Source organism: Camelus bactrianus, chromosome 15 (genome assembly GCF_048773025.1).
Source record: "Camelus bactrianus isolate YW-2024 breed Bactrian camel chromosome 15, ASM4877302v1, whole genome shotgun sequence".
Taxonomy (NCBI): domain Eukaryota; kingdom Metazoa; phylum Chordata; class Mammalia; order Artiodactyla; family Camelidae; genus Camelus; species Camelus bactrianus.
In genome coordinates, this window is record NC_133553.1 from 23942209 (window position 1) to 23961951 (window position 19743).

Here is a 19743-nt window from a genome sequence, read left to right on the forward strand (position 1 = left end):
TACTTCAAGGAGGTGGTAAGTAGGAGTTTCTACACAATTTCTTAGAGAGTTTTCAGGAGGACTGGGCCCTACTTGCCCACAGAAGCGCCTTGCTCAACAGGACATCTGTTATTAGGTCCTCCTCCCGCCCTGTCTCTTCCTGTCTGCTCGCCTGTCCCTGTTCCCTGGGTTCATCCAAATAAATTACCTGTGCTTAAGTCCTAGTTGTAGGTTCTGCTTTTAGGAGTGGATTCAAACTAAGATATTAGGTTCCAAAGAAAGCCTTGGTGAGCTCCAAAATGGCAGCAAGACATCCTGATGATGATACAGTAATACTAACGTTAATGACAAAAAAATAGAGTGAAAAACTCAATAAAATCCTCAACTCTTTAGATATTTAAAATCACTCCTAAATTATGCATAAATGGATGAAAAATTATACTCAGAGCATAAAATAATCTAGTAAAAAAGATAATGAGGGAAGTTAAATGCTTTATCATAGAAAAATTCATTTCCTGAAAGTTTTTCCATCAATAGAGGGAAAAAAAAATTCAGTAGTCCACATAAGACATTATAAAAATAAGAAATAAGAAAGTTAGTAAATAAAATGAGGACATTTACTAAGAAAGCGGGAAATGATGAAGATAAAAAGTAGTACTATAGGCAATAAATACAATTGACAATTACTTATTGGTTGCTATGAGCAAGGACCGTTGCCCCTTTTTTATAATTGACATAATTTCACAGGTGATAAATTGAGGCACAGATCAAGTCACCCAAGATCACACACTTAGAAAGTCATGTGACTGAATGAAAACCTAGTTTGCTATCTGGACTTCAAGTGTCCCTCTCTCTCTTAAACCATGAACTGCTATTCAACAACTGTGTCTTACAACATGCACATGCACACACGTGTACAAACATGTGTACACACACATGGACAGATAAATCATGTATTTGTCTAACCAAGGTAAAAAAAAATATGAAACGTAAATTCAAAAATGTTAATGTTAAGGAAGGAGTACTTCCTTAACCACAGGTAAAGGGAAGCTGTATAAAAAGGAGCTATAACCACGGGTAAAGAGAAAATTATGAAATAATGAATAATTTGTAAAAGGTTTTGTCAAATATTTAAAAATGTGGATAAAATGTACTGTTTTCTATGAAAAGGCAAACTACAAAAAAAAAATCAAAAGAATTGTATAGACTTAATGAACAAGCATGGCTCTCAGGGCTCACACTTACTACTGTGATGATATGGAAAATGCTCCTTCTTCCAGGCTGGCACAGCCCGTGCCAGGATCATGGGCTTGGAGAGCAGAACAAAGACCAGAGTACATCCCTCATTGCCATGCACCTATCTCAAACCATACATGGTGGCCCTGGACCAGAGCTCTTGGCAAAGTAAAATCCCAACCAGGAAACCATCAGGCAGAGCTGCATTTGTGCAAAGCATAGGAGACCACCCTGCTTTGAGTCTTGGCATAGTCTGGACTTTAGCCTTTGGTAAGATGAAGGAATTCATTTAAATATGCCCTGAGCACATATTGAGGGCTAGACATTCCACTAGGTGATGGGAATAGAGAGATGCCCTAGATACAGATTTTGCCTTCAAGGCATCCATTTTCCAGTGAGAAAGAGATAAACAAACACATAAATGCAAAATATTATGATGAATATCTATATATTAGGAGGGAGAGAGAGATAGGAACATGAGAGTATGCAGGATAGAAGAACTCTGCTTGGGTAAAGTATGGAAAGATTCAAAGAAGAAGAGCCATTTGAGCAATGTCTTCAAAGATGAATAGGATTTCATAAGACAAATGAAGAGAAACAGAATTTCAGGCAGAAGGAATAGCATTATTAGCAATGTTATAAATATGAAAAAATAGATGTTATGCCAGAAAACTGTGAACATTTTTTTATAGCATGGGGAAATGGGATGCAAATTTGGTAGAAGAGGAGTGAGATGGGAAAATTAACCTATTGGGTTTGTATAAACAGTGTTTATGCAGAATGCTAACGAGCACGAGAAAACATAGATGTTCTGGGAAATATAAGAGTTCTGCAGACAAATACATTTGAGAATTGCTACATATCATATGCTTTACCCTTCTGTGGAGATTTACAATGAATAAAAAATTCTAGTAGTAAAAAGAGTAAGTAAATAAAATAATCTGTTTAACCTTGTTTCACAAGTACTTGAAAATTGATTTTTTCTTTCATAGAACACCAGGTAACATCTCCAAGTATATATTTCAGAGACAAGTCACAGAAAGGTGAGTGTTGGATGTATGGAGAATGGACTAGAGGAGGGAGGAAGTAAAGGCTGAGTGATGATCTTCTAAGGAAGACATGATGAAACTTGAGGTAAATAAAGCAACATGACCTGGGGTGAATCTAATAGATTTCGAGAGCTCCTTAGAGAGGGTATTTCTTGGGCCTTAATAATCAGCTGGAGGAGTAGGGTAAAGAAGAAGGAAAATTCATTTTTATGAGTTTGTCTTGAATCTAAAAATACTGTGAATATGAAAACCCAAGATGATACATGGTCTTTTCCAAAACTACTTTCTGCCCATATTATGTGATACACAGAAGTCCCAATATAAAGAAAAATGCTTTTCCAGCTACCTAGAAACTTTAATTTTATGAGGAACATATTATCTTTGATAATCAGAGTTCTCGAGACAAAGCTGAACCAAATAATAGGGCTTAGGTATTCCAGGATACATGGCTGTGGATGGCCTGGGCAACATCCCTAGGTTGCTGTCCTAGGTACTGAACTCATTGTTCTAGTTATTGGAAACGCCGCTTCTCTTGCCCTTCTGCCCCTGTCTCACATTCACCATTCTGACGGAGCAGCAGCCTAGTACCAGACCGAGCAAAATTTCCTCCAACTAGCATGCCTGCCCTTGCCAGAAGCAGCTGACTCTGACTTTTGATCAAGACAACAGCCTGATTTCTCAGCTGGACTCCTGGCAGCTCAGCAGCAAGCTGCAAGCTCTCTGCATCCACAGAGGTTAAAAATATCCTGACAGGTAGGTAAACATTTCCTCCAGGAATAAATTGACCAGTCAGAGGAGCAGATAATTTGTGGCTGTGGATGGCTGTGAGCTGTAGGAATGAATTCTCAGGGTCTCATTTCAGCAGACTCAGGTTTCAGGACCTGGAAGTTTTCCCTTTGCAGGCAGCTTCTATTGGCCACTGGCTTATGTCAAGCTCGCCCCTCTAAAGGACACATTTTCTGCCCTCAGGAACTGAAACATCTAGTGGACAAAGCAAACTCATAATTTAAAGTAGTGTGCAGTGGCCTATATTTAGCATCAAGTAAATTAAATGTATTAGGAACCAAAAAGAGAGGATTAGCATTAAGTGGGTTAGTTATGGAAAGCTTCATGGAGGACGTGGAGTATGACCTGGCCCTTAATGCCCAGGTAAACTTCAGATAGACAGTGAGGAAGAGGGTGTGCATAAAGGCAGTATCATAAGACTGGAAATGCCCATGACGCATTATGGAGACAGTAAATACTCCCCTGGTTCAGCCTAGGGCTCCCTCCCCTTTCGTCCTCTCCAATTGCATTCACATATATAACCTCTCCCCTAGTGATTGCATTATTTATATCACACAAAAGGAAGAAAAAAAATCCTTTCAAATCTATTGAAATTTGGAAGAAAATGACTTTGTAGCCTCCTCCAAGTACTTTTGATATTTTCTAGAGACAAGCTTCTTCAAGGTATAAGAAGCATTGTAGAACTGCTGGTCCTCAAGTCACAACATTGAAGACTTTAGCTCTTGGGTGGCTTAGTAAATGTTAATAAAATATAGCTCCTGACTTGAGAAAAAGCCTGTCATGGGGCAAACAAGGACAATTTGAAACAAACAGAAAGTTTAAAGAGATAATTTAAAATGAACAGAAAGTAAACAGAGAGAAAGAGGAATCTGGAAATGGGCAATCTGATGGAAGAGACAGGAAGATTTCATAGACAAAAGACCATCTTAAGTGAGTTTACAAAAACTTTCTGCCTAAAAGACAGTTTCTAGACTAAATTCTGAGACAACAGGCAAGAGAAGGGCTAGAGTAGTAAAAATACAGCCCCAGGAACTTGACGTGACCAGGGCGGAAAAATCTCCCTTCTTTGGAGTTTGACTTTTAAGTTGGAGCAGATAGAATGGCCAAGACCTCCCTATTTACTGTGTAGGAAGAACCATGTAGGTCTAATCAGTGGGGGTGAGGGTTCCCAGTAGTAAAAACTAGGATTTTGGCAATTGATAGATAAATGTACTTAATATGAATAGTTTAAAAATTGTAATCAATATTATATAGTATTAATCAATCACTTACTTTGTGATGACTAATTATCCTACAGACCTTTCAAACAGCAAACACCTAGAAATGCTGTCTCCTCACTGACATGCATGAAATCAGATGGCAAATATTCAACAGGTTTCATGAATGTGACAGCTGAGCTCTTCTTTACCATCCTGCCAAGAGAACTCTGATTAACCACCAAATTTCTGGCTGGTAGGAAGGGTATTCAGTTCCTCACTAGCTGTGTTCCTCTTGACAGTCACACTTCTACTTACTCATTTTCTCCCGTGTCTTTTGACTCTCAACACTCATTTAATTAGGGTCCCTTTCTTCTCCTTTCTCTCTTTCAAAGAGCCCCTTCCCTTTCTCTCTTTCTAGTTTTTGTCCACTTATAATTTGTCCATGTGTCCATTTACAGTAAATTTTCCCATTCCTATTCATTTCCCTTTGTCTTTTGTATATGGCGCCATGGACGATCTCTCTTGGGGACTTTGATCCATGGGGAGCACACACAGTTAGGTCTCAGGTGATCAGCTTCAAAGGTTCAGGAATTAAAAGTAATGCTCTAGAACAGTTTCAATGTTCAATAGTTAAGATAATTGCTTTAGAGCTTCAGATGCCTGAAAAAATGTGCTTTTATGGAATAGGTTATTTGCTAATTTTACCAAATCCATAAAGGACTTGAGAAAAAAATAGAGCCTTTAATAGAGTTTCTTAGCATCCTTGAACAAGCAGGTCTCATGTATCTCTAGATATGAGTCATGTCTCTGTGTATTTTATGCCTTTTTAAAATAATGAGGGTCTTTCCTGAAATGAGTAAGATATACCTGGTACCAAGAATAGTTCATTTTGGGTATTTCATGCTGTGTATGAAGAGACCGAGGCTTAGAGAGGTGAAAGGCATTTGTTGTGATTTCCAGGTCCTCAGAGCAAGTGTTTAGCAAATATCTATGTTCACATGCTTATTACCCACTTAGCCTTGAACATCATATAAAAGAAATGTATTTTTAAATATATGTACCAAACTTTAATTTTCATTTCACACTCAAAACTTCTGTACAAAAAGAGGCAAAGCAGGCAAAAAAATTACAGTGACTTCAGCAAACAACATCTGACAACTTTAAAACAGCTTCGTGTATGCAACAGCCTTTATAGATGTAGTGGGGAAACTGGGTTCCAAAGTCTTTGTTTCTTTAAGATGAAATTCCAAGCTTCATTATCAACATCTAGAAAAATCTGTAGCAGTCTAGAATACAAGATTGAATGAGCAGCCTCTGACTTCTACGGCACAATTAGATCCCAAGATTGAGCAGGCTTCATTTGCCTTTTGAGGAAGCATGAAATTACTGTTACTTAAATGTGATGATGTATTAAAAAAAAACCTCAGTTACCATTAACATCTTGATACAATGTTGATGACTAGTAGCAAACATTGATGAAGCATGATCTGAACTGATAGTTAAAGGACAGTATCTGGTGACTTTCCTTCTGGTTTTTAATTAATACTCCAGCCCCAATGGGTCACCGTAATTCAAAACATTCATTGCCATTTTTTTCAACTAATTCTTAGTGGCACATAAAAGGTTTCTGAGAACAAAGTTATAATGTCAAACTAGCAGTGCATCTGAGAAATAGAATTTTCACCTTGTCGCTTGCCCCAAAATAAATATGAGTAATGGAAAACACTTTAATTTGAAAACTATGAGACATCAAATATGAAATATAGTTAACATTACATGGATACCGTGGCTAGCGCTCTCCCCTAAACCACCCACGGGCCTTGGACATGTGCATGCAGCACAAAGAAATGTCATTGTCCAAGGACGTCCATTGTCTGGAGGACAGTCTGTTAAAAGGGTTTGTCTCCCACCGCAGCTCTGGAGTGGACCCAAGGCCCATCACCTGCTAGTGATCACAGACACTCAGTTAACCTGTCCTCAAGCTCAGGCCCTGGGCTTTTGAGAATCCAGGTGCTGATGAATCCTGGCTTTGAAACAAGGTGGCCTGACTGAATTGGGGCAGGCCGGCAGCCCCTCCCGTATGTTTGGTCCTATTTGATAGAAAGTCTAATTGAAAGTCATAAATGTGCTCAACTGTTCACTCTGCAAGTCCTCTCCTCTCTCCAAGACTTAATCTCCTTCCCTGATAAAGGAGGAAAGAAGCCCCAGTGATGACGCATGGTGAATGCCTCTCTATTTCTCGTCTTGACAGTTGCTGCCCAAAGATAACATGTGGCTGCCAAACAGAAGAACGTTTCTTGAGCTGAATATTTAATGAATTTGTTTACCCAGGGTTATCCTACTCTCTGGCTTCCTCCAGGGTTTTAGAATCCCTGGGTTTGAAAAGGTCTTGAAAGCCATCTAGTACATTTCTGTTCTGATGAGAGAGCCCTCATCCAAGCAGCTGTCCTTGTTCAGCTTGAAAAGCTCCAAGGAAAAGGGCCTTTCCTCTTCTTGTTGACTGACATTTAGATACAGACCAGGGAATCTTTTCTGCCACTTGACTGGATTTCTTTGCTAAAAATAAACCAGAGTATGTCTCTTTTTCTCTTGGAGGACCCCAAGGAATGCCAGCTGGCCACTAAAGTCCAGAAAGCAAAGGTGTGACAGCTTATTCTCTGGGACCTTGTGAATGATGCCAAACCCTGATGGACGCAGCCCCAACTTCTGTAATTATCATTCCCCTGGGCAACTCCTTCCATCAGAAATAGGCAAGTGATCAGATAGGCCAGGCTGAGGGTTTATTTAAAAGTGTCCAGTACCATCTCATAGTATGTATGCATAGGCCACTTGGTGAAAGAAAAAGGGCAGAATCAGGAATGAGGCATCCTGGGTTCTAGTCCTACATGTGGGTGATCCTGTTTGACTTCATCCTCTGTCTCACTTCTCCACTGGAGATCAGACTAGAAGATCTCCAAGATGCCATTCTGAGCTCTGCTCTGCAGACAGAATGGCCCTTGTTGCATTGTTAACCATCAGGACAAGTTGGGGTGATGCTTATTGGATTCTGCTTACTAAGGAAGGATGTGAGAGTCAGTCTGTTTACTGGCTCACAGCCTTGTAGGGCTATTGGAGATTATCTGTTTTATTTGCCCATTTTATAGAGGAGGCAAGTGAGACACAGAGAGCATAAGTGAATTTCCCAAGATCACTCTGTGAATCAGTAGGGCTAGGACTAAACCCGGGCAGTCAGACCAGAGATTATACATTGAGACAAGCTGGCAGTTGGGTCGTGGAGGGGCTGTCTTTTAAGTATCAGGTAACCAGAAAACAAAACTGTCTCCTGTAAATTCCTCCAGTTTTCTGGTAACTAAATAAGTGTCTAGACCTCTGCTGACACACGAATGGTCCGCAGAGGACAGGGCTCCTGTTAGGAGTGGCTGTGTGCCCAGCGCTCCACAGACACATGGAATGTCAGCAAACTCACCCGCAATCTGAGCCAGCGCTCCGTCTCCCTGACCCTGCAGACAGAGGCGTGAAGCAGAGAGATGATGTCCTGATGCCTCGGTGCCCCTCCTCCCCACCTGTCCCCCACTTCCAAGACAAGCCCCGTCGCCAGCCCAGCCACAGCAGCACATCATCTAGTCTCGCTTCCTTCCCACGCGCTGATTCAAACACAGCTGATTTTCCTCTTGAGAAGCTGAAAGGGAGCGCTAGAGGGTAGAAATCGAAGCAGAAAGAGAAGATGCTGGTAAGTAAACTTACGTGCAAACAGAAAAGTTGCACGTGTGCTGTGCGGTCTGAGGAAAGAGAGGGGGCGTGCTGAATTCCAAACTCATGGATTGGGGTCTCCACGTGCATTTTTCTTTCCTTGGATCCCTCTCTCTCCCTGTCAGGATAACAGCTGTGTTTCCTGTAGCTGAGCTGACACAGGAAATCGAATATTTTGTCTTTCTATAGCTATACCTCCCGGTGAGGTTACACATCTAGAATTAAAACCCGACCGCAAACTATTAGGGATTTCTGATTGTTACAGGTGTAAAGAAATCCAGTAGCAAAGATCAGCGTCTCCAAATTTTGCCTTCGGAGAAGGGGACTTTGTTTTCGACATCAAAGGTAAGGCTCGCCAGTCAATTTATGCTCTGCTGGGTTGAGTCAGTCAGGATACAGATTAAGGTCCATATATTTCAGTGACAAGAAGGAAACGGTTATGTAAATACACGAGTATTAACATCAATCTGTATTAAATTATGTAAACATATACATCTTCTGAGGTCAGTACAAAGATCCTCTTCTCTGAGCAAAGCTTTACTGCAGCATTGCTCGAATCTGTTTGGAAGTCGATTCATCATTCAAGTGTTTTGTAGTGAACCTGGATGGAGAGAAAATGATGGGGGTCAGTGTGCAAACCACGCTCTGAGAAAGCTTCAACGATAATGACTCACCAGCCTATCTTTACATTGGGAGACACAACTGATATTTAGAAACCAAACTCGGCCTTGGTCTTTTAGATGAAGAGCGACACTTCACTGCCCAGACTGCGCCCAGAGCACTCTCAGGTTTAATATCTGATCCTTCCTTCCGAAGGAATTTTATATTGTGGTTATTACACAAGTAGATCTTCTATCTAATCAAATAATCATGCAAAGAGATACAAGCAATCTCACTGTCCCGGGGAGTAGACTGCACGGGCTTCAGTGCAGGATCTTGGCCGTGTCGGCTACCCCTGCTGGGTGTTAAAATATGGATTTGCATATAACACATTACCCAACACTTAAAAAATTTATGGTTTTCTACTTTGATGGGGATGCTCGTCCTCACTGCCACCACAAGGGGGCGCAAAGGCAGGTCCACATAAGGAAAAAGCAGTGTAATTTGTATCCTCACATGAACTGGTGTCAAATAGTTTGTGAAAAGGAAGGAAAGGAGAATTAGCTTGTCATAAAATCTTGACCTTGTCCGAGGCCCTCCGTGGAAGTTTTTATTTCAGTCACACTAACTCTTTGCAGGACAGGTTACTGCCTCCATTTTACAGATGAGAAAACTGAGATTCAGAGACACTGAATGACCCATTCCAGATGACAAATATGACAACGCATGAGTTGTAAACAATTTGTGATTTCTGATTTGGATTCAGGTCTGGCTCTATTCCTTCGTCACTAGGCCTCCCGAGAGACACAAAAGGCCAAGACTCAGATGGAACGCATAGCCCATCACAGTGCCCTGTGTTCGAAGCCTTGCTTGACTGAATGAAGCTGGAAAGTTAAAAAAAAAAAAAAAAATCAGACGCCAAAGTCTTCTTACTGAGCATGGAAAGCCAGCCTTCCGTGAAATGGGCTCCAAGGGAGAAAACCTTGGTTCACCCGCAGAATCTGGAAGGCTCTCGGATGAATACCACATCTGTTCTGAAGAGTGAGGACTTAGCACCTCCACAAACAGGATCAACCTCAGTGCTTTCTTTATTCATTTCATGGGTGCCTCAGTTTCTCCCTTCACTGAATGGGAAAATAGATCTCAGCACTCTGGCTTGTGATAACCAAACGGGACGGCATGATGGGAAATGAAATACACACACGTGGGGGGTTAGTGCTCCGTTCCACTCACACTTACTACATTTACTACATGCACAGTGTGGAGCAGAATGGAAGGAAATTGAAGATGGGTAGGACAGCAGGGACCATAAACTTTCCAGACTGCAATCCAGATTGGCACGAGTCAACAAGCTCCTGGAGATGTGTCACAGCTAAAAAGCAAGAATCCCCCCTGAAGTGGATTAACCACGTGTCCTGGGGAAGAGAGCAGGTGCTGGGGCATTACTTATTAGCAGTGAGGGGCACTGGCCAAATACAGGGACATCCAGACGGTGGAGAGCAGGGTTCCAGTTCTGGCAGCTGCGCATATGAATCGCCCAGGGACCTTCAGAACAAACACACAAGCACGAAATGGATGCCTGAGTCCCTACCTCAGAGATTCGAATTCATTTGGTCTGGGTTGGCCCTGAGCATGAGTGCTTTCAAAAGCTGCCCACATAATTCTCACGTACAGCTGGTCTGGGAACCACGGGTGCAGGGGGAAGTGAGACCCGGGGAGCTTCTGCTTCTGACAGGTCCTCACTAACCACAAAGCAGTGTGGCCGGGAGTTAGGCCCTCGACCTGCAGGGCCACCCAGACCTGGGTTTAGGTCCTAGCTCAGCCATCTGCTGTGAGACTTTTGGCAAGTTAGTTAACTTCTCTAAATTTCGGTTTCTTCCATCTGTAAAAAGGGGATGATAAAAATGGTGCTGACCTCAATAGGGTGCTGGGAAGATTAAATGTGTTAACAGATGTAAGGGGTTAAGCCTGGTGTTCTGGCCCTCGGATCCCAACAGCATCTGAATTTGCAATGGATCTGAGGGGTTGGCTGCCCTGCAGGGCTGAGGCTCACCTGAGGGCGTTCAGTAGCCCCTCCACACTGTCCGGGGCCTGTTCCTTCAAAACCTTGATGCAGCCTTTCATCTAGGAGGAAAAAGCACAACATTTTGTTAATACTCTAGTAATTCTGTCCATCATAATATCTGTCCATAATAATATCACATTATTTCTGCCCATGGAAATCAAACACAGAAATGACCCACAGACCTTCCTACCTCCTAGGGCCAGTGAGTTGCTTCTCTGGGCTTCTAGAAGGTTCTGTGTCAGTTTTCATATTATACTGCCATTGAACATTGTATGTGTCTGGCATTTGGGGACAAAGACTTGGGGCTTTGATCTTCTTGTCTGGGACTCCAGAGCCAAGGGCAGAGCTCTTCCTCCAGCCTGTGCTCAGTTGAGAATCACTGGATGAATTGCAAACCTGCTCATTTTAAGCCATCCCTCTGCCCAGAATGCTCTTCCTCCTTCAGCTGTTTGACTGGCAAACCTTTAACAATTTTTTAGGACTCAGCTGAAGATCACCAACCCCAGGAAGCCTCTTCTGACCTCATTACCTTAACCAGGTAGAAGTAACCAGCACCTCTTTGTATTCCCAGTAGTATGCTGGCATTTCTCAGAGAACCTTAAGGTTTTGTTCCCAGACGAAGCTGTCTCCCTCATTAGGCCAGCAGAGGGCCGGTAAAGGACAGTGGTTAGGAATGCGAACCATGTAGAGACAGGATGCCTGGGTTTCACCCATCCTTCCTTGTTTAGTATCTTCATGAACCTAGGCACATTTTCTTAGCTTTCTGTGCCCATGTGATATAATTTATTCGTAATTTGGGAAATTCGTGAAAACTAAATTTATACAGATCACATTATATTATGCACATTCTGGAATTATTATTTTTATTTTTGCAAAAGAAAAATCTTTCTGAGAAGAATACACTCGCTCACTTGAAGCTCAGATGTTCACGCACTGATTCAAGAATACTGTACTAAGGGTCTCTTTTATAATGATCATTTATAAAGATTTTCTCTGGGTATACTTCTGGTATGTGGACATTTTTTTCCTGAAGTCCCGAAAAGCCCTGTTAGATTGATGGAAGCGGCCAGAAGCACAGGGCTGAGAATCATCTAGGGGCAGGTCTAGGCTCATCAAAAAAGGAATGTCGTAGTCAATCAGAGATGCCTGCCATGGGTGCAGGACGGGATCAAGCTCAGGATGAGGAGATCTGGTCCCTCTCCCAAAAGAGCGCATGGTCTAGTGGGAGAAGAGAGGTACCTGGTTCATTAGGAGGTGGGGTCTGGAATTCTGGGTGAGGTTTGGGCTGGGGACAGGGGTTAAGGAGTAATTCTGCAGTGGACCATTTGATACAATTTTAAGGAAATCAGTTGCAAATGCCATGTCACTCCAGCCTGTTTTCCTGGCACCCACGACTAGCATCGGTTCTCTAAATGACACGGATCCCTCTGGGCTTCCACGACTTTGCTCTGATGATACCTGCCCTCACCCCACCAACCCCCACCTGCCTGCGGTACTCTTCCTCGTCTCTGCCCATGCGGTAAAATCCTACCCCTTCTTCAAGGTCCACCTCGAACATCACCCGCTGTCCCTGCCTCTACACAGAGCTTCTCCCTCAGCCTGGTTTCTGGAGCTCCCGCACCTCCATCGTGCACTCCTGAACACGTTCTCTGACAGTGCAGGTAACAGTACCTGTTTCAGGGCCTCACAGATAAATATTTGTTTTTTTTCCATAGCTGATACCCTAAGGATTTATAAACCAAGTGCACGTGACTCCTGGCTTAGAAGCAGACTGGTGCCTGGAAGAAGCCCCTTTATGTCCTCAAAGAAAATGGTCCATCAGACCATTGTGCCTGGTAGACCCGAAACCTTCTTAGATACGTACAAACTTTGAGATAAACAAATCTTTCTTAGTGAGACCTGCGTGAACAAACAGACTTCATCAAGACTGAGTACGGTTAGATCTAATATGATATAATGCTTAGGGCCTCAGCAGAAAGACTGCAAATGACAAGCAAGGACTAGCTTTTTAAAGGTTAGGGCTAAGACATACTTGTACGCAGTATATTTTTAATTACTGACTCTATGACAAGCTAACGAATGGCTGTGGTAAATGAGAATGTCCTGTGGAGTGCCAGGTAATAAATTAGGTCTACATTCAGATGATATTCATGGGTTATTAATAGAGCTATTTATTCCCAATCTATAGCATAAAAATGTTTAAGCCTCACAAAGAATACAGTAAAAATATTGATTGGTAGGAAAAAACTTCCATAATAGACCATTATGCAAATTAAATACGTTTTAAAATTGCAATTAGAACAGGGTGCTAATTTGTTAAGTGCATACACACACCGGCACAAACACCTATGTAACAAGAAGGGACTTCTAGATGCTGACATAATGACAGTGGTCATCTATCCATGGTGAGGTCACCATGGATACACTTAATTTTCTGTATTTTGATTTCCTGTATTTTCTCCAAACCTTTATACTAAATATTTATTTTCTTGGCAAACAGAAGTAATTACATTAAAAATAATGATGCCTCTATGAAGAACTTTGATGAGCCAGGGAACCAGGACCTCAAAATGAGTAATCCAAGTTGCATTATTCGCTGATACATTTTCTTGCTTTCATCAGACTTATGGCCCCGCTGAGCACATGGGCCTTCTGTCTGCGCAGAACTAGAGCATCGGAGATGCGGTTCTGTGCGGATAAATGAGCATACAGTGTGTCACCCGAACTTAGCCGCGTCAGAGTAAGTTAGTACCGAGACATCCTATTCTGTACTGAAAAAGCTTTAAGTCAATGGCATACACTCCTGGGTACTGTGGCAGGCCAACGCTGGGACGAGACGAGGACTGCTTTATCCCACCATCAACAGGAAATCACCAGCACACCAGAATCATTTGTTTTCCAGTCATATTCATTCATTCAGCAACAGCTGTGGGGAGCATCTACTGAGCGCCATGCTCTACGTGCTAAGGACACTGCCAGGCAAAGGAGCAGACATTGGGGTATAGATCCTGGTCTCTGCCCTTGTCAACAAACTCAGAGTCTGTGAGGGAGTCAGAAAATCCAAAATGGCAGGTGACTGGGGCCAGAGCAGAAGGAAGACTCTGACCCATGCAGGGCACAGGGGATGTGCTCTGAGAAGAGGCGACATTGGGGAGTGTCTTAAAGGAACCCACCCAGCAGAGAAGAGGCAGGGTACTCCTGGCAGGGGAAAGGGCTCAAGCCCCAGGACAAGAAAAGGCATTTGGAATGGGGTGGAGCAACCTGCAGGGGCGATGGGAGAGGAAGTTGGAACGCTGTTCGGGATTTGACCACAATGTCTTGTAATCCAGTATCTCCCAATGCTTTTCACATTGAGACACATACAACATATAAAACCACAGATTTCAACAGCACTCTGGGTACGTTGCACGGGCAGTGAGCGGCTGACTGTTCCCCTGCTGGGCTCCTCTACAAGCTGAGGGCTCAGCACCTCTACCTTCCTGCTGTGCTTGTGAGGTGGGATGTTTTGTTAGAAGCACATGAAAAAGCCTGGACTTCTTCCTACAAGGAGAGCTGCCATGATGGGGCTTGTGTCTCAGAGAGCTCACTCAGAGAGTGATGGGGAGAGAGAGAGAGAGAGAGAGGAGCAAGGTTTATGTGGCGACATTCATGAGCTCTTGCTGGGAAAGCACATTTCGCAGCTATTCTTACATCGATCTTGGAGGTCTTGCAGAAAGCTCCCACGGGGTGGACGTGGTCGTACAGGATGATGACCCCCACCATCACCCGCATGCAGAACATCAGCGTCTCTTCGCTGGTGAACCTGCTCCTGTACTCCCTGCAAGAGAGGAGAGATGGCACCGGCCGGCGTCACTTCCGTGGCGCAGCACACTCCTCCCTGACTCCACATCTGGCTACTTGACACTCCTCCGATCCTCTCCTGAGAACCATCCCAGGCCTGCAACAACCAGGTGAATATGCTCTTAAATTCCCCCTGAATCTGTCCCAACCAGTGTGAGATCAGGGAAAATGAGACGGCAGTAAATTCTCTTCTCTTCTGTCCTTCAGCGAGCCAGCTCATCCTGAACGTGACTCCCCCGCCCATCAATCTTGAATATTTTATAGCAGGTCTCTCTGGCTGTCTTAGATTATAGAGAGTAATGGCTTCATTATGGAGAAAAAGAATCTAGCTCAATTCTATAGAGCAGCTCCCGGGTCTCCAGTCAGGGTAACTTTCTTTGTTAAGATCCAGGCTGCAGATGGAATTAGTGGGCAAAGATACCTAAAATTCACTGGGCTGCGGGTATCTGCGGGGTCTAACTTTTGTTCACTTACCTTGACAGGGTCGCCGATGATTCTGATAATTCAGGCCAGTTCTAGGGGCTTTCTTAACCTCTACTTCATTATGAATTGGCCCCACAATGATGATTACTATTTCTGTTTTGGAGTAAATCTTAACTTTGATATAAGGGAAATAGTTGAAATTAACACCATCTCATCTTATATTTGAACTGAGGCACTTTAGGAGGCATTTTATGAGGCACTTTTGATGCCTCTGGCCTTTCCAAACATGCTGCATCACAGATGGTGTCATGGGAACTTCATCAGAGGAGGAAACCGAGGCCCAGGCAGGTCAGACCACGTGTCTACGGGCACCGAACAGGCTGCAGACATCCGTGGAACAAGTGGAACCCTGACTTTTGTGTGCAGATTTCTCCCTATACTGACTCACTATACTAATTCATCCCAACAACCTCAACCATTTTTTAAATCTAGCAACTAATTTATGTACAAAGAAATCATTGCACCCAAAAGAGAGAGAGAGAGAGAGATCTTCATTATTATTCTTGCAACAGTCTTACCACTGCTACTCTTGGCTCTAAATCTTCTCTCAAATCTTTGCTCCAGTATATCTATAATAATACCCAGTCACTCAACCCGAACCTCCACTTGATTCTTATTTACAACTGCTGCATCTTTGATCTGAGTTTTGACTCTGCCATCTAACAAGCTATTCAATATGCATGACGGGGACACTGTGCTGTACACCAGAAACTGACACATTGTAACTGACTGTACTTTAATTTTTTTAAAAAAGACACATTAACAAGCTATGCAATCTTCAGGAAGAAGTCGGTTCACTAATCTGAGCCTCATCTTCTTCAGCTCTGACATGCGGATAACTACACGGCTCACCCAGAGTTCTTTATGAAATGAATTCAGTCAACAGAGAAGAAAATGTTCATGTGTGGACTCAAGTGTTAGTCCCGTCATCACCATCATCCCAGAGACAGGGGAGCTCCCCATTGTGAATGCCCCTCTGATTTCACTTACGGAGTTTCCAGCATGACTTTGCAAACGCTCGTCATGGTACTGAGGCAGTCTGTGGTGTTCTCTATTGGCAGGGTTTTGTTCTAAACAGGAGACACAAACAGGTGTTAGGCCTGTGAGCAACTTTCAAGTGCAGTTAGGAAAAAGGCCCCCCACTGTTCAGCTTAACTTACTTCGGAGACAAAGTGCATGGTGGCGTTGCTGAGGGTTTTCAGCATCGGCGTGGCTTCTGCATAGAAGAGGGACATTCGATTGGCCATCTCATTATTGACTTCATTCTCAATGTCTAGCTGATGAAAAGAAGACAAGAAGATAAAGAGATGGTCAAGATCCTAAAATGGTGTCCTCTGGAAACTGAATTCATCAAGGAGTCTGTCTCCTCCCTGTGCCCCTTCTGATGCAGGAATCAAGAGACACAGAGGATGGGCCTGAGGACCAAGGAGATCCAGGGACTCACATGCATGTTGTTGATACGATTGCGACTTATGGTCCTTCTGTAGTAGCTGAAGTCATTCTGAATAGCCGGATTCCTCATCTGAAATTCAGAAGGGAGGAAAGCAGGTCATCTCTCAGCATCAGTCGGGGGAGACGCATCCGGAACTCAGACACTAGATTTTGCACACACACCAGGACTCCTCTTTGTTACACAAGAGTCAAAGCAACTTCTGGTTAAAAATAAATACCCAGAGCTTCATTATTTAAAAACATGCCCTGTTTTTACCCTTGGCTAGATTTCCGAGCAGGTGCACTTGTTCCCAAAGAGGAACAGACGCTTGAAATGTTTTCTCTTGTTGCGTTTGGCAGATTTTGAATTTCCACGTACAAAGCACCACTTTGACCACAAGGAGTGCAAATCCTCACGACATCAGACATCTCCCTCAGGAAGGAGCCACGTCTCACTCATCTCTCCTGCCCTCACCCCACGGCACCGCAGAGCATCTGCACACAGAGGAGGCACTCTGTCCGCATCTGTTAAAACCGTCAAAGCACACGTGGCCTCACCTTCAGCTCATCGAACCGTAGGGTAAAATGCAGAATTTCTGCAAACTCCTTGGCCAGGGCCTGCTCCCGCTCCAGGTGCTGGGTTGGCGTGTAGGGCGGGCAGGTCAGAGATTCCAATAAACTCTGAAGGGCTTTTTCTGAAAGTCAAAGGGGTAAATGCATATTTGAGGTGGCCCACAGAGATCCTTCAAAAAAACACCATTTGCGGCCTCCGTGGACATTCTGAGAGATACCCTGCTAGAGTCCTTCCTCTCCCATATCTCCCCAGCACCGGGTGCCAGTTGCTGTGTGCGGATGAGGACGAAAGGGAACCCCCGCCCCGCCGCCACGCCTGAGCAGGCCGCCCCCACTGCAGAAGACTCCCGTGGCCACACAGTTTTGTAAACATCTCCTAAAGCTCAGCTGGAGCCTCGCACGTCCTGTAGTCCCAATTCCTAACACAGTCAGGAAACCACAAATTGGTGTTTTGGGATCACGTGGAGAGCCACTTATGATCCGGGATGAGATGAGGCGGCCCGAACGCATGGGTTAAATGACTCGCTTTGCAGGAAGAGCCTTCCCGTCCTGTCCAGCTGGGCTCTGTCCCTACACCCTCACGGAAGCCCAGGAGTACTTTTCTACAAACCCCCGCCACACCTACCCCCACTACTATCCTGGAAACACTCTCATTACTCCCACTTGTCTGTTTCTACACCTTTCTTCCAGTTTTTCCTCCAATATATTTCTAACAGCTCCGGGTCATTTCACCAGTCCTCTAGAGCAGCTGTAGGCAAACCAGGGCCCACGGGCCAAATCTGGCCCACAGCCAATTTTTGCAAATAAAGTTTTACTAAAACAGAGCCATGCTTTATTGTCATTCCCTCAGGAACGGACTGTGGCTACTTTTGTGTTGTAATGACAGAGTCGAGCGGCTGCAACAAAGACAGGAAGGCCCGTAAGCCTAAAATATTTATTACCTGGCTCTTTACAGAAAAGTTTGCCAGCACCAGCTCTATTGTCCCTAAATTCTCTTACAGTTTCTTTATAAAGGGCCTCACTAGCCTCTTCTATCGATGGGAACACACTGTTTTCTGAAGCAGCTAGTTTGACCTTGGCCCGCTCTGATCGCTGGATCTTTTTCTGTCTGCTGAGCTGGAAATTGCTTCCTTAGGATTTCAGTTCATTGGGTCTAGGCACACACTTTGAGAAGACAGAGAAGTCGATGCCTCTTCAACCTGAGAGTCTTTGGAAGCTCTTTCTTCTTTAAAAACTGGTTCAAGTTCATTCAACTGCTCCCTCTGAATCTTAGCTCCACTTTCTCTCAAGATCATGGCTATTATTCCGCCAGAGTATTTCAGCTTCTCTGTTTAACTCTTCAAATGTGCATTCATGTATGGCAAAAGCTGAGTAAAGCATGACCACGCCCTTCCTCATTCTGGGTATATTACGTTGATAAGGGAACCTCGCGTGGCTTTGCTGTCAGGGGAGTGGTTATATCATACGGGTGGTCACACTTGAGCCCGCTGCCAGTCAGACTTGATTTTAGTTTTGCTTCTGCAAAGCCATCCTCTACTGATAGATTTTTTTTAAGTTTAAGAACAGGTTATGTTTGTTTTTCTTGTATTTTACTATATCAATTTTTATGCATGGTTCAAGACAATCAAGTTCTTTTTGGGTTAGCAGATAACCTGCATTTTCCAACTTTTCTGCCCTTCAGAAATGTGATCAGACACAGGAGAACTGTTAAGAGTCAGACTTAGCTGAGAACAAAACCACAGGGATGTCCCTTGGCAGAGACACTAAATGTGTCAATAAACACCGAGGGAGAAACTCTGAGGTGGATTGAAAGAAATGGTCGTGGCAGGTGCTGTACACGAATGGCTTCTGAGAACGCACAGCGATGGATGTGGGACAGTTTCCAACACGCTGAGTTTTTTCTGTTACTTTCTCAAATGCCACAAGAGAGCTTCATACATGGGACATGAAAACCATAAACACGTACTCACCTAGCCTTATGGAAAACTCATAAAATCTCTTTAGCCTCACGACCAAAGGACACACTGCATTCCAAGCTTTTTCCTGAAGCTGAATGTCGTTGGGATTTTGAATGGCCTGCAAAACATGACAGAGTTGTCTGTTTTTAATAAGCAACAGGGTCCGCATCAAAATGACTTCAGATTGAGAGAGAATTCTAGCTAAAAAAATGTACTTCCCGATGTTCGCTGACAATGTGCACTTCTCAAATTGACATCAGTTCATCGGAGTGTCCTCCGAGATGCTCAATTAAACCGGTGATTTTAGCACTTGAGCATAATGCAAATGGCTCTGCGATTAGATACTGTGTCATCTTACTTGTTTCTCTTATCTTCAATGCAAAATAAAAATGCACGTCTAATTGGAAGCAATTCAGTCTTCCTCCATCCCCATTTGATTCTTCTGCAGGAGAACTCGTGCTCATTATGAAGTGCAGATTCTTCCTTTCTCTATAATGTGCATGATATTCTGCTGGTCTGTGCTAGGACCTAAATTACCTGAATTAAATGGTGACCCCTAAGTAGAAAACCAGCCTCTAATTGGCTGTTAACTTTCTTAGAAGTGCTGTTTTGTCTGGGTTTCAGCACTTTGAAGATTATGATGCTAGTGGTGTTTGTTTTTTTTTTTTTATTCCTCAGAGAATGGTGGGCGTGGCATGAGGATGTGTGTGTGTGTGTGCTGATACGTCCATAAAACTAATTATTTCAAACAAAAGGAGTGTGAAGTTTCTTGCCTTTAAGGCATCATGAAGTCT

General features: G+C 43.5%; 1 protein-coding gene across 4 annotated transcripts in view; it reads right to left on the reverse strand.

Annotated features, from left to right (window-relative positions):
• Positions 1-5291: 5291 nt before the first annotated feature.
• CYRIA (CYFIP related Rac1 interactor A) overlaps positions 5292-19743 on the reverse strand; it is a 96643-nt gene continuing 82191 nt past the window's right edge. For all 4 annotated transcript variants that reach the window (XM_074341690.1, XM_074341687.1, XM_074341691.1 and 1 more), the window contains 8 exons: positions 18962-19067; positions 16977-17113; positions 16432-16509; positions 16148-16264; positions 15978-16057; positions 14355-14481; positions 10653-10723; positions 5292-8600 (listed from right to left, as the gene is read on the reverse strand). In XM_074341690.1, coding sequence (XP_074197791.1) covers positions 8537-8600; positions 10653-10723; positions 14355-14481; positions 15978-16057; positions 16148-16264; positions 16432-16509; positions 16977-17113; positions 18962-19067 — 780 coding nt within the window. In that variant the 3' untranslated portion in view covers positions 5292-8536. The remainder of the gene's footprint in view (positions 8601-10652; positions 10724-14354; positions 14482-15977; positions 16058-16147; positions 16265-16431; positions 16510-16976; positions 17114-18961; positions 19068-19743) is intronic.